Source organism: Lampetra fluviatilis, chromosome 31 (genome assembly GCF_964198595.1).
Source record: "Lampetra fluviatilis chromosome 31, kcLamFluv1.1, whole genome shotgun sequence".
NCBI lineage: Eukaryota > Metazoa > Chordata > Hyperoartia > Petromyzontiformes > Petromyzontidae > Lampetra > Lampetra fluviatilis.
This window is the reverse complement of record NC_136305.1, coordinates 437,106-457,998: the sequence shown is the minus strand read 5'-3', so window position 1 is coordinate 457,998 and position 20,893 is coordinate 437,106. Positions and strand designations below refer to the sequence as shown.

General features: G+C 46.4%; 1 protein-coding gene across 6 annotated transcripts in view; it reads right to left on the bottom strand.

The window, feature by feature from the left end:
- The window catches only part of LOC144943406 (uncharacterized), a 38,102-nt gene that overhangs the window by 2,687 nt on the left and 14,522 nt on the right, over nt 1-20,893 (bottom strand). For 2 of the 6 annotated variants that reach the window (XM_078870778.1, XM_078870783.1), the window contains exons 4-20: nt 20,147-20,182; nt 19,769-19,930; nt 16,575-16,889; nt 16,155-16,301; nt 15,759-15,917; nt 14,936-15,030; nt 13,691-13,930; nt 12,815-13,022; nt 11,950-12,033; nt 11,264-11,383; nt 10,271-10,503; nt 8,566-8,628; nt 7,548-7,601; nt 6,674-6,766; nt 4,799-4,880; nt 3,992-4,224; nt 3,117-3,207 (exon numbers count right to left, since the gene is read on the bottom strand). In XM_078870778.1, the coding sequence (XP_078726904.1) occupies nt 3,124-3,207; nt 3,992-4,224; nt 4,799-4,880; nt 6,674-6,766; nt 7,548-7,601; nt 8,566-8,628; nt 10,271-10,503; nt 11,264-11,383; nt 11,950-12,033; nt 12,815-13,022; nt 13,691-13,930; nt 14,936-15,030; nt 15,759-15,917; nt 16,155-16,301; nt 16,575-16,889; nt 19,769-19,930; nt 20,147-20,182 (2,408 nt within the window). In that variant the 3' untranslated portion in view covers nt 3,117-3,123. The remainder of the gene's footprint in view (nt 1-3,116; nt 3,208-3,991; nt 4,225-4,798; nt 4,881-6,673; nt 6,767-7,547; nt 7,602-8,565; nt 8,629-10,270; nt 10,504-11,263; nt 11,384-11,949; nt 12,034-12,814; nt 13,023-13,690; nt 13,931-14,935; nt 15,031-15,758; nt 15,918-16,154; nt 16,302-16,574; nt 16,890-19,768; nt 19,931-20,146; nt 20,183-20,893) is intronic. The other 4 variants (XM_078870781.1, XM_078870782.1, XM_078870779.1 and 1 more) reach the window with 4 other exon arrangements.

The window sequence follows — 20,893 nt, the reverse complement described above, 5'->3', positions numbered from 1 at the left end:
TTACCTCCATGCCCCCCGTGGCTTCTGCCATCTTCTCGGAGTGCAGTGCAGAGGCAATCTAATCAAGTTTCCACCACAAAATATTTGGCTCAATGTTTAGTTCCGTCATCCAGGACGGGGGGGGGACGACAAAATGAATGTGGATGCCCGCGAGAACGGGTCGGGCGCCGAGGGCAGCGTTCATTGTGAACCCGAGGCAGCCCCAGCCCCGAGGCTCGTTGGCGTGTGGGCACGGAACCCTGACAGGCTGCGCTTGACCTCCAAGCCACCAAGTCATCCCCGTTATCGAATGTTCTTCCTCGCGAGTCATGGTTACTCTCTGGAACAAAGTGATGGATTGTAGCCGTGGAGATGTAAACAAGTGAAATAAGTAAAAGGTTGCATGTCGAGATCCCAATATTAGTTGGCAGTTTTTCCTTTCGGTAGCATAATTTTTGCACGCGCTCGGACCTCTATCTGATAGAGTGAAGCTGCATGGGGTCCTCCCGTTAAGATCTGATTTGCACAGGAAATCGAGGCACATTAAAGTTACATTACTAAGAATGATTTCGTTTAAAAAAACAGGCTATTAGGGAATAGGTCATTCCAGCCACCCAAAACCTTACATTTTCAATTATTTATGGCATCATGAAGAAAAAACACTATTTTACTGAACGGAAATGGCTTGTAATCTAGTAGATACACAACTCGGCTGTGTATTCTGCGCTATCCAGACATGCGTTGGAAGCATTAATAATAAAAAAAAAACCTTTAAATTCACTCTCGTGGCATCATCGCATTGACACATTGCACTGAACTTGACAGTGATGTCACTACATTATCACATGCTCTACCACAAATGCTTTAAAGTCTTAGTATAATCGCCAAACTTATCGGACAGCCTTGGACACAAAGCCTTGGTATCTACAACCAGGGGACATTTTTATCTCCGCTATGAAGGTGGGCCATAGCCCAAGGCAGCTATTGTACATTTTATCCTTGTGGGAGGCGTTAGTGACGAATGTGTCCAGTTGTGCGCTTGTGCACCAGTGCCGACATAGCACGGAATAATGTGTTTGTTTGGGTTACATCGTAACTTGACAGTGACCACCAAGGCATGGAAAGACTGGGCCTTGCAATAAAAATGGTAACTGTTCACTTAGCTACAACATTGCCCGAGTCCCTGGACCAATACATTGACGAAGACTTTCCATCACTGCACAAGGTTCTTCTATGGTTGAATGTCGAGATATTTAAAATGCGTTATAAATAAAACTGAATTGCAAGAAAAGCAAATAACATTGTGCTGCCAGTGTTGTGACAAATTTGAAGATCACACAAACATAACAACCGTTTGAGGCCAAAGCCATAAAAATAAATATATACACCACTTAACTCATCATTCCTGACAAATTAACTCGTTACATTGACAAAAACTTCACCTTCAATAAAACGAATTGAATTTAGACTGAGCGGGCTTAAATCATAATTTGTCAAAATAAAGCTGCCGCCCTCTGCTGGCAGAAGGGGCAACTGTAATAAAGCTTAACCAAGTCTATTCATTGAAGCAAAATCACATTTACAACGACTTTCCTGAACTTAAAACAGTGGCTTTTTTGGAGAAAAAAACTATCTATTTTGCAGCACCGAAATGCCTCGTGATCATTAGGTCTGAGAAAAGGTTCAACCAGCTACATACAAGACATTCAAACTTACATCAAAAAGTTAATTTGCAAAGGGATAATCTGGAAATTTTGTGAAAGAGCTTCTTCCCATACAGTCCCCTTTACAAAGGCTGCTGGGTGCACACATTTCTGGGAGCAGCAGTCCTTCACTGTTGGTGATGATAAACTATAAACTTAATTGTTTTTATTTAAAGGTGACCACAGTGGCATGATGTTCTCTCCCTCACCTGGTTTGCAGGATGGGAGTTTGATCCAGACCCTGACGCCTGTGTATTTGAAGTGGCATGTTCTCCCCGTGGTCGCGTGGATTTATTTCCTCCGCGTCCTCTGGTTTTTCCCCTCCACCATTTAGAAAAATGCATTCAAATTTTTTTGATTTGTCTGCTATAAATTTCCACAAGCCACTTCGTTGACCCATCATTTGTGGCGAGGTCGCTTCTGAAAAAGCTAATAGCGGTGGGCTTTACCTGGTAAAACAGTTCAAGTTTTATTTGTGACTTGCTTACCTTTCTTATACTTTGCACTCCTATCGTATTTTTGTACCGTTTGTTGTTGTAACATTCTAACACACCCCTACTGGACATCTGTGAAAAAGCTTTATAGCTCATTGGATTCATCCAGTAAAAGTACATATTCTGATTTGGACAAAAAACACTAGTCCTCTCCCCCCTGTTAAAAACAATGCAATGAATTATATTGCAAAGGGCATGGTTAGGTCCCATCTCAAAGCATGTTAACAGGGGTCTGGGTTTGCCCAATGTATACACCTCCTGTCACTCGACTGGCCTATATAGAGCGAGACACCCAAGAGAATCAAGGAGCTGTCAAGTTGAAAGCTTCATACTTGCAAGGAATTAACTGAACTTCACGCCTGCCAGCTGAGCCAACTCCTCTGGCACAGCATAGCCAATGCACCTAATGAGATGAGTGACAGCTCCTTCTATGTCTATTGGCAATGCCCAATATTGGCATGCATGGCTGACCCAAGGACTCATTTGGCTAAATTAAGTATGCAGACCTCGCTGCTCTTTCAGCAGTAGCAGATGAATGGCAACCTAACCGCAAACGCCACACCACCTCACATCCCAGCTGCAATATCAGCTAATCAACAGTCCACCCCGGTGCACGGTTCAGCCAGAGTCTGGTTTGCATTTGGAAGTGTGCTTTCCATTGCTAGGCACCAAAGCTAGACATGCACGGGAAAGAGGAATTGGATGCCGAACACCCATGCGGAGGAATTCCAGAGCACGATTCCCCATCCACAGCTCACGTTTCCCGAGTGGTTGGAACCACCAACTCCTGCACAAATCATGCAGTGGTGGGGAAATTCACCCAAAACTTACTTATTTTATTTGTATTATTTTATTATTTCAATTATACGTGGCTTTACCGAAAGAACCAAGAAGATGAATCCCTGCAGTCACGAAAGCTTTAAATCGAAACAAAACTTACAAGGCAATTAGTTTTGTTCGACTTCAACAGGCTGGGGCTGCTGTTCGTGGATTGGCTCCTCCAACTGGGGGTTTCCACTCTGCGCTTCCTCCTGCCAGTGGGGGGTGGGAGAGGGAGGAGAACATGCATCACAGTCAGGGTCTATCCCCGTTTGCCCTCGACAGCCAAGCCTGCGCACTCTTACATTGCAGCATTTTTTTGCCAAGGCTCCCGGCACAAAACAGCACGAAATTATTCCTTATCGTCTTGGCTGTTTAAAGGGTAAAACATTCATAAATACAGGGAAGGATCTATACATTTATACAATTACTTTTAAGTTAATCGACCAATGTTTTAAAGCAGCATTTGCTCGAGACAAACCCCAGACTGGCTTTGACTGCAGATTCTCAGTGTGTTGTGGCCCGTTAGATAAAAAGCCACGAGGTTGCCGAGTGCAAGAGCTCTAGATGTACCCATCGGTCAATTGACTTGGCATTTTATTTTTCCGACAAAACAGATCCTTCTCTTTAAAAAAAATAATTTCATTCCCCCCCCCCTACCTCCATGCCCCTTTTCCTTATTTCCTTCCCTCCCCCTTAAAAACACTTGGTCCCCAATCGTTGGCCGTGCCATGGTAGGGTGGGCGAGCCCAGGTGCTCGAGTCCATTCCCCAACAGAGGGTGTGGCAACTTAATATACCAAATCGCACATGATTACATGCAGTCTCGCCCTCCTGTTGACGTACCCACTGCATTATCCTTGGCTCTTGAAAAACAAAATGATTCATAAACTAAATTTCAAAGACCACCGCAGCAGTTTTGAAATGCGCGTTGACAGCCGCCGAAATGTGACGTCGTTCAAGTCCGATCGTGTCGCGGGACACGCGCCGCTGGCACCTCGCACGCCGTTGGCGCGTCGTGGTGCTCGTTGGCGTTTTCCTCGACGCCGGGTGAGAGGGCGTTCCCGTTCTGGCGCACCGGCGAGCCACCGTGGCCCCCGACACCGTCGTCGCCGCCGCCCTGCTGCGCGACGTTGCCATTTTCGACCGCCAGGGCGTCATCCGAAGGCCCGTTGGTCGAGGGCGACTTTATGGGGCTGGGCTTGTGGTTCTCAGCCTTGGAGCCACCAACTTCAAGGAGACGATAAAACGGAGATTATACGCGCAGGGCTACGTGATGGACAGCAGAGGGCGGTGCAGCAAAGATCCATCGCTATAGTTTGGGTTTTTATGCTTTCGCACCTAATGCTTCCCATCTCGCCAGCTGCACTGACCATCGTGGGTACAATCACCCCAAATTAGTTATATACAATCTGCATAATTGATGAATTTTTAACCGCTTACTGAAATGGTACTCGCAAACACCAACAACTTCTGGGTGCAAACCACAGTTTCAATCTCCTTGTTGGATTTGTAGTTGACAAAGGTATCAAGATTAATGCTCCAATTCTGTGACCTAATACTACACGACAGGCAGTGCTCGTTCACCGACCGTGCAGCACGACTGGAAGATTGATCATCTTCCCGACCTCTTGAGACCGCATGCAAGCAATGTATTAATTTTCAAGTCTGAGCACTGTCCAACGAAATAGACTGCCAGCTCCACCAGGGCAAGATTGAGCCACACACACCACAAATGTTGCAGAAGTCACACTAAAACGAGCAATTCTAATAGTGCCTCGTCTTAAGCAAAACGGAGACGCACCAGATTTCTTAGGAGTGGGGGTTTTCGGGGCGAGTTTTCCGGTGTTTCTCTCCAATGGCGGCTTCCTGTTCGTCGTGGCCACCTGTGTGCGAGATAGCGGTGGCCATGGGGGTTTTTTTAAAAGCTCATCAGGCAGCGTTTCCTGGAAAAGCCACAAAGCCAAGGAAAATTTATCTCACTGGCCACTGCAGTGTCAGATGTAAACAATGAGGGTCAAGGCTCCGCGTTTCATTCGTCTGCAGCAATTGCGCAACAACTGGTTTAGATTTTCCTGAAAAACCACAATGAGTGAAGAGTTGTGCACGTTTACATTTTCATGGATATGCGTAGGCTGGCTCGGAGAATGCATGCTCATGATAAGAGTTGGGGCGTAAGCAGCCTGACTATTAGACTACACATTTTGGCAAGATATACGTAAGCTTTTCATGGTGGTAGGTAATACATTATTTAATTGAATTACAACTCCAAATGACAGATGATCAAATCACTGGACCAGTGAAGCATTCCATGGATAATGACAACAAATCACATCTTGCTGTAGTCGTTCATCGCACTTGACGAGATGAAAGGCTGGTTGTGCTCCCAAATTGTCATCAACATTGTTATTATCAATACTTGACTAGCGGAAAGTACCTGGTGTTGCCCGGGCAAAAAATATATTTGAAAACTTCTCTTAAAAACATTACATATACATACACAGATACTAAGCAATTGTGAAACCCCGGTGGGCCGTTTGTCCATTTCTCCACCTACAAAATTATAAGAGGCTTGCAGAAGTCAAAAAAGTTATAGAAAGTAGGGGGTAAATGGTTGATATAAAAGGTTAACGAAAATAGTCGACCCCCCCCCCTCGAAAAGATATTTTTACCCCCACGTAGGTATATATACATACAACAAAGTAGTATCTATTGACTCCGTAGTTGTATCTACCGACTGTACAGTAGTGTCTGTTTAGTAGTATTTACCGACTGTAGTAACTATTGACCATAGAAGTATCTACTGGCCCTACAGTAGCAACTACTAACTATATAGTAGTATCCACCGACTACAGTAGTAACTACTAATTCTATAGCAGTATCTACCTCACTCTGTAGTAGTATCTACTGACTGTTTTAGTATCTACTGACCATAGTGGTATATACTGACTGTTTTAGTATCTACCAACTCGATAGCAGTGCATACCGACTGTGGTGGTACCTGCTATCACGACAGTAGTACATGCCAACTCTATAGCAGTATATAGACTCTATAGCACAAACTACTAATTTGACAGAGTGCCGTCGTGAAGCCTCGTCCCCCGTGCAGAACCCCCGGCCTCGCCTAGATTGCCCAGCCAGCCGAGGTGGCACTTTGGCAGGCTGAGCCGCTACCCCCACCTACTGTACAATAATTGTATCCAAGCGCTATAAGATTAGTATCTACTGACCCTATAGTAGTAAAGTGCACACTGGGGTGGGGGGGGAGAAGAGGACATGACACTGAAAAATTAACCTCAGCGTTGTGTTGAATTTTTTGCATTTTTAAAGCGAAAGATAATTTCCCCCCCCCTCACAGCGAACGCCTGTGCGTTGCTAGGGGCAACCCCCGGTCAGCTTTGTCACCAATGCGCAAATGCGTGCTTTAGCACGCACTGAGCAGCGTAAGGAAATAAATATTAAATGTTGCACAATTGTTAATTTAACTACTTCAAAGTTGATGGATGCGAAAATGGAATAGTGCTGGCTCACCACGGGGCTCATGGCGTGGTACCTGGGCTACTGTTTTTTTTAAACGAAAACCCCACGGTTCGCGAGCCAAATCCTCTGCAACTTCGCGTAGGCAGACAGACGGGCAGAAAAAAAATGGCGTTTAAAGGCAAGAAGATCCAAAGCTCACATTTGTATTCTTCACGTCGACCTTCCCAGCGGTTTTAAGCTGGGTACGGACGATCGTCGTCTTTGTGGCCGTCAACGAAGTCGACTTGTTAACCTACGCACAACCACAAGGTCCGTTATTTCACCAGGCACCCTAAATGCTACACCAATCAATAATGTGGCCGTAAAATTAAGATATTCGTAAAAATCACATTTCAACTGCTAAAATTCACAATGTGCACAACAGATTTAGTTTAGCAAACTGAATTTTACGTCGACCGCCTTAGACAGGACACCACTTGTAGAGGGATGGCCAGTGGATATGATCTTAGGATTTTAAATAGCACTTTTATTAAGGTGCGTTACAAGAATTATAAATTGTACATTAATATTGGCTGATGGGGTTGAGTGTTGGAGAGGGGAAGGGATGGCAAGGGAGGGTGATTATAGGGAAAGGGAGGGACGAAGTTAGTAAGGTTGGAGGATGGTTAAGGATGCGGACAGGAAGGAGAGGGATACGCTCTTGAAAAAAAAGTGTCTTAAGTGAGGAATGAAAAATGGTTTGTGAAGTTGCCCATTTGATGTGAAGTGGGAGTTTATCCAATGAAGGGACGCAAAGAGGGAAAAGGAGCAGAAACATGACCGAGCACAGGGAGGGGGGGGTAGTGAGGGACAATAGAGATTGTGAATGCAGGGGCCGAGATGAGACACAGTAAGAAATAAAAGACTGGCGACAGACCGGCAGCCCAAGAAGGGAACACTTCGGTGTCAAGAGATCACCATGCATGAACGGATGAGATCAGCTCAGGTGCAGAAGCGAGAAGAACTGAAAGGTGCGATTGTGTGGAGAAGCCTTCATCCAACAGTGGATGGGCACAAACTGCCAATGGACTTACTTCGGTGGCAAGGGTCGGTTTTGTGCCATCAGTTTCCACTTTCTTAACCGTGACCTTGAGCAAAAACAAAAATCAAACATTTATAATGGATGACAATCCATTGCCAGCTACTGTACAGTGGTAATGCTTATATCCAATAAAATGGCTGCCAAATCTAAAAAAACCAAAAAACCTCATGTACGTCAAAAACATTGCCTTAAAAGGAAAGGTGACGTTCGGGCAATAGCCCATCTTGACACATGCATATGTTCACCACTGCCAAAGCAGAACACCTAGGTTTACACAGATCATTAATGACAAGTACATTTTCAGACTTAATAATACAATCAATTATATTTGGATTCGTACAAGAGCATTATGCTCATGCAAGTGCTGTTAAGCGAGGTCGTATTGTTAGCACGGTGTACCAACAGGGGTGGTGTGGCCAACCCGACACCTGACTGCCTTCGTCTCCCAGTGCTTAAGTTTACACCGCACCAGGTACTTCATTTAAAGCAAAGTCGACCTATGGGGATGGTCCAGGAATGGGTCAGATGTTGGCCACGGCTGTGAAACGAACTCGGGTCAATGGGTTCTTAGCACGCGAGCTAACCACTAAGCTACTACACCCCCACACGTGGGGGATGTGCCCGTGTCTGTAAGAGTGTGTGTGTGTATATATATCAGGCAAATACCAAGATCCCTGTATATAGCCTTAAACTTTAGGAGCAAGTACTCTTATCAAGCACCTATGAAGGCTGGCACAGAACACGAGGGGGTGGGTGGTCAACACCCCGCATGACTGCCTTGGTTTCCCCAGTGGCAATGTTAATACATCACACCAGGTATTCATTTGAGGTCGAGTCAACCTAGGACAGGTTCAGATAATCGTCACTGGTGTTGGCCATGAACAAGAGTGGAACTCGGCTTTCCGGATTCGTAGCGCAGTGTGCTTAACGTTGCACTACCGCTCCCCACATATATATATGCACACACACTGCATCTTCACACAAACCAGCAACTTTACAGAGCCACTCACTTTAGTCGTTGTGGACTTCATCACTCCTGTCCTTGCAGGGGCACGAGCAGAAGCATCCTTGGACTGCAAAATGCCACGTTTACACCAAGTACAGGGCATTTTATTCAATTGAGATCAAGTAATTGAATCATAATATTATTCCAGTAATAAAAGCACAGTAGACTGGCCTCGAAATACCAAGATAATTCAAGGTTGGGTGCCGCGGTATGTTTAACAAAACGCCATTATTTCCATGAAAACTAGATTGAGCCCATTTATAGCTTGTAGCTCATGTGTTTTCATATCCGGGTGTACAATTTTCAATTCTGTTTATAATTTAAGAATCCTTAAAAAACGTATTTGTGCGACATGGCCCATCTGCCCATGTTATTGAGGACCCACTATATTCTCATAGCACCATTCCCGAACGCCAACATTTATGCGAGCATGACAGACATAGTACCGTCGTGGGCGGTTAGCAAAAGTGAACGGAGATTCTCTGCATAATTTAATATGAAGAGTCCCTAATGCAGCCAGACCTGGCAGCATCTCCCACCACTGTGACCTTCACCCTCCGCACGAGCGCAAGTGACCACAATCAGAATATTTATTTATATTGGAGGAATCCGATGAGCTATAAAGCTCTTACTCGTTGGTTCTAGATTTGAAGCGTTCGTGACTGAAAGGATTCAGACTGTTTTTTTTTTTTCGGTAAAGTCACATAGGTAAAAAGGAAAACTAAATTAAATCACGACGTTTCGGGCCCAACACAAGCGTCCTTCTTCAGGTGGGGACAACGTAGCGAAAGCACAACCACTTAAGTGTCTAAGAGATGGCTGTGACGAGGAATTATATAGTCGCGGGGTAGGAAGGAGGGGAGGGGCCATGGTGAGTGTGTGGGCAGGCTGTGGACTGGGAGGCAACGATGTGAGGAACGGGGTGGGCGCATGGAGGCAACGTATGGAGTTCAAACTGAAGCTGTGTGATGCAGGGGGCGGAAGTAGATAAGAAAGCTAAGATTAAGCAGCCTTTTGTTATGCTGCCGGGGGGGGTAAATTAGAAATGCGCAAGCTGAAAAACAACGTGTGGTAATGGTGATGGTAGTGTGTGAAGCTGGGAGTAGAAGACTGGGAATATGGATATGAAAATAAATATTAACTGGCTGTCGAGCAGTAAACTGCGCGGTAGATAAAGTTTAACTTGGTTAATTACATCCTTCCAATGATTGCTCAATTTGAATCTATGTTCTCGATTGAAGTTATGTCTATGTTTGTATATCTGGATGGCTTCATGGAAAAATCTTTGGTAGTATCCAGGAGGCTTGCAGAGTACCTTGGTATCGGAAAACACAATGTCATGAGAACCAGCAGTATTATAAGTGGTCAGCTACAGCCGAAGAATTCGTCCTGCCGTGCTTCAAATCCGACTTGTGCTCGCAAATGCGGTCAGATATGTCGTTTCGTTTCACCAATATAACAATCACCACAGGTGCAACTCAGTTTGTAGACACCAGGGTACTGTAAGTCAGGAATGACATCCTTTACGAATGGGATCAGATCACGGATCTTGTGTACTGTACCAAATCAGACCTGGATCGTGTGTTTGTTTAGAATTTTGTAAATCTTTTTGGTAACGCCTGCTATGTATGGCAACGTAATGATTTTAATGATATAAAGCACAACAGCTTCCCCCAGCGCCTCCCTCAACCCCGAATCCTGTCACTGACCAATCTCCCGGGAACAGCGTTGGGCTTCCCATTCTCGATGGGCACTCCCGGACGGGAAGACGCGGCACGGGCCTCGGGGGCCGTGGTGGGCCGCGTGGTCCTGTTTGCCATCGGCGTTGCCTTTGCCAGGGGTCCAGTTCGCGCCGCGGTGGCAGACGATGGTGCGGGCTTGCGTTCCGTGCCACCACTGGGCGTAGGGGCAACCACTGCATTCCTGATGCTCATCGTTGCTCCTGGGGGGCGGGGGGGTCGAAGTGTAAAGAGAAAGGGGGTGTTAAATGTGCTCCATTATGCACCCGCTACTAAGATGGCTAGCCATTGAACAAAGACGGTCACTGCATCACGTGCTTTTGGATGCGCTTCTGTGGCCTTCTGGAATACCCTTCCTTCTGACATTGGGAAGCCACTGGAGCTATGCACTTTTAAATCTAGATTGAAAACGAATTTCTTTAGAACTACTTGTGTCGAGTTTGTTTTCCTTCCCCCGCACCTCAGATTAACATACATAGATGGCCAGACCTGACATAAGTGTACATTTAAGACTCGCTGAGAAACTGACTTTGCTCAGTGTGTAGTTGTGGAGCCCATTTTGTCAGTCCACTGCTGGATGAGCACCTCCCCCACTGTTGTGGGGGTTGTGCACCCATAATTCCCCACTGGTATGGGGTAAGGGCAGGGAACAGAGGCTTGGGAGGACTAATTACATTTCTAACAATACATGTGTTGCACTGCCCTCTGCTGCCAACCATGCAGCGATGTGGCTAGCGCCACACCTGGCAACGTTAAAATCGCCCCAGAGCTGATGTTTAGCCACCGCGGCAGCTACTCAATGCGGAGTACGACCTCGGGGGGAGGCCCTGGACCAGTTCAGATATCAGTCACCACCTATGGTAACCGTGGCTGAAAATAACAAAAACGGTTAGACGGGCAAATAGCCATGGTGCGCCAATCATTGCGCTATCAAACGAAACCACTCCAGTACTCCGTGCATACCTAGACCATGGCGGCCGGGGGTTGTGGCTGGTCGGGCGCGTGCGATGCTGCTGGCCCCTGCTGGCGCTGGGCCCTTGGTGTCTGTAGTCGTCGCTGTCGACGCCACCTTCGGCCGGGCTCCTGTGGGCAATGATAGAGCAAAAACCAAGCAACGTTAGTTACAGTATAGGGCATGAGCAGCAGTGGAACCGTGTTTAGCGCACTGCACGGTGAACCCAGAAAGCCCAGTTAGATTCCTGGGTCACAGCAAAAACGAGTGGCGAGTAATGTCAGAAATAGACCTGGACCGCTCCTTAACAGACCCACACCGACCAGCATGGGGAAATATGGTCAACCACCATGACGTCATGTGCATGGAGTGGAGAGGCTTTCATCCAGCAGTGGGTTGGTAAAAGGCTATAAAATAGCTATCAAATGAAATGGCAACGTTTTAATGTAAAAGTTACAAGTGGCAGGCATCCGAATAAGAGGATATATAATTCAGTTGGAAGATGTTGACCAAGACAAAAAAGCCAGAACTCCCGTCTTGAAATGGCTAATGGACGTCGCTGGACATTGCCATGGTTTCGCAAATAATTGGACAAAACGAGCACCAGTCGAGGCGATGCAATATCATCTATTCTACACAAGGAACACACAAGACCATGGGCAATGCACATGTTTGTTGTGCGAGCCGCTTTACACACCAGAAAGCTTCACCGAAGGCCTCGTCAGTTTCTTGGGCTCGGCCAGCTTTTCCTCTCCCTTTGGCTCTCCCTTGACACCAGTGGCTGTGGGTCAGTGTGAAAGGTTGCACCGAGTTTAATTGGTCCTTGCCATTTGTTCGAAATCTTCACCACTGGCTCAGGGTCGACACCACAAGCCCTGCCCCCATTGCTCAGCAGGGAGGTGTGGACTTATGACAAAAGCAAACCACAGCACCAAAGGACAATATTAAAAAGGAATAGAACAATAGTAAGTTAGTACAGCCATAAGAATATTAAAAACAGGCAATAGGGATGATGAGGATTCATAGTTTAAAATAAATTGTGCACAATGTAAGCATTAAATCATGAATTAATTATACAAGATTCATGCAAATTAACAAGGTTACTTAATGTGAAAGTGTTGCCTGAAGAGTAATACGAGGTCAAGGACAACAAATAAAACAGAAAAAAATAGAATAGACTTTTAAACGGTCACCATTCATTCAGTTGCCGGAGGAGAATTTCTACAGGCCCTTGACTGCCGTGACAATTCAGCCCTCCATTTGCCATTTTACAGATTGTTACAATTTGGGCTCCCCATTCAAGAATCCGTTCGTCTCTTTTGGCAAGATAATTCATTCTCTCAAATGGTTCTGTTTTAAGTTTTGTTCACCATCAACCTAAACAAAACTTACATTTGACAATTCAGAAACTGTCGCACACACACACACACAATTATATGCATGCATTACAAGGAAAAGAATACATTTTTTGATCGACGGATGAAATGTAGTTGCAAGCCTCTGAACAGAACTTGTCGAGCATTCACGAACGGCCACCTTTAACATCTTCGTTACAGGCTTACCGACAGTCCTTTTGGCGGTGGCCAAGGATGGTGGGGGGGCCGCCTTTAGGACGCTGGTCGTAGTTTTGGCGGCCATCCTGGCGGTGGCAGCCCGTGGCGGGGTGTCCGTGGCAGGCTTGGTGGCGGCGGTTGTGGTGGTGAAGAGGATGCGCGTTGTCGGGACGCGTTTCTCCAATGGCTTGGGCACCGCCTTTCCCTCCATCGCCAGCTGGGATGGCGGGGGAGGATGCAGAAGAAAAAAGCCAGCAATGACGACAACAGCAAATCCTCACTCGTTCAAGGGTGACAAGCCAGAAGAGCAACATTTAGGGAGCCCAATGCGTTTTCAGGTTGCACCTTATTATGAACTTTTTTGTTCCAACATGTGAAGTGAAACATCAGACTGCCCGTGGCACAACGCAACAAAACATTGGAGGGCTGTAGAGCACAGCCAGGAGAAACCTACACAAAAGTATCTTTAACCATGCAGATACATGCTGCACTAAAGGCAGCACATGTCACACCTCATCTTTCTCTGGACGATTACAGCTTAAAACTCAAATTAAATAGTAGACTGGTAATTATCCAACTGCTTAATGCAGGCTTCTCGGTGATGGAGTTCATTTGACTACCTCAGCACACTGGTCAGTGCAGGTTGGAGGAGAGAGGGGGTCCATAGTTCAGATAGCACTTCACCACTTATGTTAGCCATGGCTGGGAATTCAACTCGGGTTGTCCATTTATTAGCATGGAACGGTAACTAAAGCATCACTCTATCTTTGGTTCTAAATGCCACAATGTAAAATAGTCAAGTTATGGAAAAAAAATCAAAACTTAGACAAAAAAAATCTCATCGTTACAATGGAATGTCGACAGCCCTGCAGTTTCCTCCATTACCTTGCCCTTTGGGTCCTTATTGGCACCGGCCGTTGGGGAAGCCTTGGCCACGGTGGCAGATTTGGCAGTGACGAGGGGCGACCGTTTAGCCGCTGTCGCCGGTGACGCCACCCCCGCCTCGGGTCGGGGCTTCTTGGATGTGCTGGTGACCGGTGTGCCTGCGGGCCGCTTGGACGAAGCCAGCCCCACTCCTTTCGTCTTCACTGGGGTCATCGTTTTGGACTGAGGCAACGAAGAGGCCTTCACACGCACGGACATACATATGCACGTGTTTAGCGCCGGTGAAAATAGAGGCCCGTCCACGCACGTAGGCAGCGTGGGTGCGTCGCGCTGCATCAGCAGAGTTGTCGGATGCCAGGTATTTGGGAATTAGGTCTCTCAGTTAGGAGTATTGCCTGTGGGGGAGGGTTTCGGTTTGTCAGTGTTATTCTGGAAGCACATCAGAGAGTGCAATTGGAAAGGTCCCATCACAATGACTTAAAACGCTCGCAATATAATGCACATTCATGACGCTCATGTAAATAAAGAATAACACCTCTAAATATGTTGTGTGTACATGGCCCTATTGGCGTTGGGCCAAGAGACTGGTGGCATTGCTATGCACCCTCCCCCTTTCTCTCGTAAGACCCCCACTCCTTCAACAGGCCGGCCCATCTTACCCCCTCCACAGATTTAAATTGTCCTGCTGCAACCAAAAAGGATTTTATGCCATATTAAATTCAAGTGTTTCGTTTTTACACTGTTAAATTACCACAAGATATGGAAAACTACAACACTTTTAAAAAGGTGTACAGATTTTTTTTACTCATTTATCCAGGAAAGCTTCAGAGAGCCAAGACTTGTTCTTATGGGGTTGGCAAGTTTCCACAATAGGGGGCGATGTTGCCGTGTAACCAACATTTGAGTTATTTTTTTAGCATTGGTCTGTTTGGCCAAGACCGGTTAGTGTTTTTTTAGCTCATTCATTTAATATTCATGGGTCCGATTCCAGCACTTTAATGCAAATAAAACAGTGGATTATTTAATGTATCATTCTTATTGTTGTTTACATTGCGTCAGTCCTTTCAGTTAGTCCTGTAAAGCACTTTGTATTGCATTCTTTGCACGAATTGTGCTTACAAGTAAAGTTTTATTCGATTTGAAGTTTCCCACTTAAAGTACAACACACCATTAACACAAAACAATTAACTACAGATGCTTGAACCTAAAAGCCACCGTGTTCACTGGCCCTTCATTGCACCCCACCTTGGGTTTTAGAGTGGATTCAACAGCGGGCTCGCCGGCCGGTAGAGGCTCGCCGGCCGGTACAGGCTCCAAGGAATGGGCACCGTCTTCCCGTTCTGGTGGTGTATCGGAGCAGACAACACAATAAGATCCGTTAGCATCCCATGGACATTTCCTTAAAGACAGCCTCGTTATTTAGTGACGTATACATCAATGAGACGATGCCACTAAACAAGATGGATGGTCAGAAATGTCAACCAGCCATTCATACACAAGCCAAGCTGACCCTGATGAATGGTATTCATCTCCCATGTGCAACACTAGAGCCAATGGTGAGAATTCCACATTTATAAAAACGGTAGAAACCAGGTTCCTCCATGGTACAACCACTGTCGACATTACACGTAAAGGAAAAAAGTTCATCAAAACAACGATAACGGAGGTGGCTAGTCAGCCAAGGGAAAAAGAGCACCGATCCTAGGTTCAAATCATAATTCCAATCTCCCATGTTTGAAGCAGGTTCTTAAGAACAGCGCTCTGATGGTCTCAGTCCAGATTTGGAAAAATTCCTAATCGGAGAATTGAAAAATGGCTGCCATGTGGGAAAGTGCAGCGTGGACAAGCGGTCGCTTGAGACTATCTCAGGAGTCGTTCCACGTCACCTTCTAGGGAGGAGCATTCTTGAACATACGGGCGCTCACAACCGCCCGTCAGCCGTGACAAATGTCACTTGGTCACATGACAAGACACCGACAACGCTACTGTAAATAATATTTAAGGAAAAGAGCAAAGTTTTCTAAAGTTCCTGGATGATAAATCGGAGCGCGAACTGCGAGGGGCGCACCTGGAGGCTGCGATGTGGCAAGTTCCGGCTGCGGTAGTGCGCCCTCCTCACCGGAGGTCCCCGTGCAGCTCGGCTGCGCAAAAACGCAGCCCTCTGCCTGCTGCGGAGTTGCTGGCGGCGTCAGCTCGAACGCCAGGTCCCCCAGCAGCCGCTCGTCTGCTGTGGAGACAGGAGGCCAATACGGGAATCGAACTAACCGGCTCGCTCACCGTCAACACCCTACGACTAAGACTGAAACGGTTAGAGTCGGAGCGTGTGCCAGCTACATCCGTGTCAGCCAGGTATAACGTGAGATTATCATCGATGTGACGAGTATTTTTTTAGGCACCAAATTGACCAAAACAGAAACTAACAGTGGTGCAAGAGGAATGGAAGTGTTCGCGCCGAGGACTTTACGTGGACAAATTGCGAGCTCCGGCACGGGCTCCACTTCCGAGACGAATGCCACACTGGGCACCAGCTGCTCCTCCTCTCGGTCAGCCTCCAGCTCTGTGGGCTCCACCCGGTCCGCCGCGGGCTCCACCAGCTTGGCCGCTGTGGCATCTTCGGCAATAACAAAGAGGATTCTGTGACTAACGTCTTGACTTAAAGCTTCCTTCGTACGGAACACAAATACAGGCATGGACCATAGTACGGCAGTGCCCGCTTCGATCGTTCATTGCCAGCATTTAAGATTCACCAGGCTACATCTGAAGCTGTCCCACTCAATCGACAACAAGTCCCCACCACACAGAAGACAAATCAGTCATGGACTTGACGTCACACTTTTTTTCATAAACTAAATTCCAGTCCGCGTTGTGAGATTTGAGGATTCACCTTCCGATGCGCAAGCTGGTTGGGGCTCCTCGTGATGGCCGAGCGGCTCTTCTTGCGACACATCCGCCGCTTCTTGCACCAAACCGTGACTCTCCAATTCCGCAGGGGTCAACGGTGACTCCACGTCGCTGTGCGGACTCTCCAGAGGGGCACTCTCAACGGGTAAAGTACCATCCTGGTGAATTGGGCTCTCAATGGAGCAGGGACTGTCCGTGGCAGCACTCTCAAAGAGGGCGCCGCTCTCCAGCAATACTTCCTCCGCAGCATTCAAGGGACTAGGTCCAGTTTCCATGTCGTGCCCAAGCCCAAGGTTTTCTGTAAAAAACAAACAAACAAAACACCTCATCGAGTTATGGAGTAACAAATATGATTTGTTCTTAAGCACCCAATACAGCGGTCCATCTCGGTGCGCTCGACAACTCGTGACTTGCCTCGCAAACATTTTAAATGCGACCCCGATGGGAGCCGTGCCGTGGGCACGCGATTCACAGCTCCTGGCCTGCAAGCGGGGATTAGTCTGACGGTTGGGGGCAATCCCAATTGAGTAAACAGTTTCAAATTCAATGAAACCACCTTGTGTATGAATGGCAGGAAGCCCTAACTTATACTTTTGTCAGTGCCATATATTCAGCGGAGCTAAATTTCATATAAACGTGAACCAAGAACTATAGAGAAAGACTACAATTACGGAAGCAGGTTTTCAACACTAAATCTGTCCATGGTGGGCAACGCCAAACCAACAGCTGTGAAACAACAACTTGACAATGGGGGCTGGACTATCAATGGGCCTCGGTACCGTGACCATGACTCTCTCCCCGTCAGCAGGAGAAAAATCGAAAACTTCTTCCGCCATCCTGTCCCCGCGGCAGCAATAACACAGTGCACACCACACACTCCCATTCACACCCAGAACCACGTCACTTCTACACCAACGCCTCAGTCAGCCACATTGATTACACCTTTGCGCGTAGGGGCGAACAAAACATTTATAAGGGTGATATATTAAAAAGCACTCACTGGCTTATTTTCAATGCAACTGCTAAACACTGGTAATGCAAAGTAGGATAGGAGCAATGACGATTGACTTTGAACAAATGCTGGATTAATTGCTACTATACTCTCTCCAACTCATTAGAAGATTCAAGACCACTACTGTAATTATCTAAAATTTTATCAAGATTACGACCATGCACTGAAATGACTTTAAACTCCCTCAATATAGCAACAATTTTCAGCCTTAGTACATTTTCTGCTGGATGAAGGCCTCTTCAAATTGTGTTCTCATGGGGATTGTCAGACCATACCAGTCGGTGCAGGTTTGCCCGAGCGGGTGCCTAGAATCGGTTCTGACAATTACTTACCACCCAAGTTTGCAGTGGCCAAGAAACAAACTCAGGTTTGCAGGGTTCAAAGCAGAGCACTTGATACTCAGTATGCAGCTGGAGAATTTACATGTAGAGTCTATTACAAAACACAGGCAACATGTTACTTCTCGCCACTGGATGCTACGGTGGTCAGATCTTAACTACCCTCGCCTGGTATACAGAAGGTCTTGAGTTCGATCCAGACACGCCCGCTGTATATTTGGAGTTTCCATGCGGTGTTCGTGTGGATTTTACTCCGGGGACTGCGGTTTTTCCCTCCACATTTCAAAACATGCATTTGGAGTATTTGGCTGCTATAAATGTTCACATTACAAGCCATTTTGTCGAGTTATCATTTATGGCCAGGTCGCTCAGTGGGCCTTACCTGGTAAAATAAAAAGTTTTGTTTAAATATCAATGAAACCAACTCGCATCATGTAGGCGAGGTTGGGGGGGGGGGGCCTTTGGAGGAATGTTTAGGCAAACTCCAGACATGTAAATCAGAGCAGATCCAAGACGCGTCCCTTGCACGGAACCTGTCAGGGCAGGAGTAACATCCCCCAGAGCGCAGCACTAACTCACCAGGGGACGTGTTTACTCGTGGAAGACCCTTACGGAACACATCAACAGGATCCTTTATTTAAGGGTTTGTTTTAGTTTATTACATTTCCCGTTGACTTGTCCTTAGAATACAATCCAGGAAAGAAAAAGCGTTGGGATGAAATTTAATCTACAATCCATATGCTTTTTTGCCTCGCGTACATTTTACATCTAGTACAATCAATGGTGTTCCACTATGCCTTGGGTATAGAGATGGGATGTGAAAAAGGTCCGATATGTGAACATACATTGAAAATTATAGTTATACCATGCACCATTAAGGTTATTGGACAAACTGCTTTAAAAACACGTGAAAAGATCACGTTTGGAAATATGGCCGGTTAATTGGTTGGAGCAGATAGAAGACGGTGCGATATAAAAAATAATATGGACAAAACACTGCCGCAACACTCGGGTTCAACGTGGGTCAATACTGTACTTGGCGGCGGGTTCGCCATTTGTTACACGGAGACTTCCTCACCAGTGACACGCACGGCTCTTTCCTACAAAAACTTTCCTCGGTGAAAAACACGTGCAGCGCACACCACACATTGTCCTGCTCTCGAAGCGGTCAGCCAATCCGACAAGACCACAAAGCCAGTGGGGCTGCCACCTCGTGTACGCACACAAATACACAAGATCACCGACTGCAAGTCCTTTTAAAAACGCCTTCATCTCTCTGCATATGAACACCTAAACAGTATACGCAGCGTTTGCTCTATTAGAAAGACGATGACACATTTCCTGTTTTCTTTGTTACATTCCTGCCCGGAGATACAATGAGAAGTAAACTCTGGGTAAGAATGGGTTTCTTTAAATGAGGAACGAATATTTTACCTCAACAGCTCTTATCAGAAAGAAATGGACTTTCAATTGTAAATCGAATTAGTGACTATCGTTGAGATAACCAAATTGAAAAGTCAATTTCTTAGCCGAGTAGACTTGACTGAAGAAGCTTCTGATAAGGGCGGTTGAGTAAAATGTTGGCTCCTCATTAAAAAACAGAGGTACTAATCGTTACCTCTACCGTGGTCGGCCGGCAAGCCTGGATGCCTTTGCTCAGTTCTCCAATTGTTTCAGGATACACCATATTTGGCCTATTATAACGTTGCACATTGTAAGTCTCCTCCTTTTGATATTCCCACTGTATTTGGGGTTTTTGGAAGATGATAAAAAATGCTTACACAAAAAATAGACCCAGGTAGAATTCTGCACAAGCCTCCCCCTTACCTCCGGTTCCGGCATGCAGCAAATTGTCTTGCGAAGCTGCTTCAGCGCCAGCCGGACTACTCAGCTCTGCCACCATGCTGGTTGGCGTCATCAAGGGGCCCAGATCTTTTTCCAACGGCAATTTCAAGAGGCTCGTAGCTTCTTGCAGCGCCAGTTTCTCTTCTGCAAGACGCAACAGCGTGCAGGTGTGCGTGGTTTAGACAAAGATCACACCCCCACAACCACCTACGTAGCCTACACAGGCTGTTGGGGCAAGTGCTTATTATTGTGCTAGACACGTACAGGCACTCGTTCCCGGTGTTTATAAACACAAAGGTGCGTTTAAAACTCCGAATTCAAGTCAAACCAAATGCCCAAGTGATATTGTGTGCGTTTCACCTTCCAGTGCAGTGGGATTATCTCCGACAGAATCTTCTGCAACGAAATGCAAGTACGGTTTAGACAATGAAACAAGCAGCATGTTAGACACGTACACACGAAGAAACATGAAGCAAGGAGTAGATGCATGGGCAAGGAAATCAAGTCTCGCACTGGCTATGCATGTGGGCACCCATGGTCCTATAATGTTCGTTTAAAAGTGAATCTGACAAAAGTCACAGCCAGTGCTGTGAGTCACCTTGCAGTATGGTGGCAATAATTACAATTTAATCTGCAGATTCTTTTGCAATGAAATACAAAATTGCAGCAATTTTTAACAGCACAATTAGGCACAGCCTATGATATACTTCAATTCCATCACTCTAAGAAAAATATAAAACGGAACAAATTCACGACAACTTAGTTTACCTAGGGACAAAGTGAATACTCACAAAACACTTTCACAGCTCATGTCCACAAATGGAAAGCAAACAAGAAAACTCTTACAGCATAAGCCAATGCTTGCCCAATACCAGTCACCTGACGGGCGTGAATGCATGAGGCTGGCCACAAAGGCCCCCTAAGAGCCACAGAATGCCAGAAATGCGAATCGTGATGGGGCACGCCTCAAGAGGACTCTCCAGCGGATGAGTTAACTCACCAGAGCCTACAACTGTTCACCTGAGGACCCCCAAAACACGGGGGTGAAATGTAGCAACCACACCCTGGTTATACCAGTGGGCTCAACAGATGTAACTGCAAGCTGCT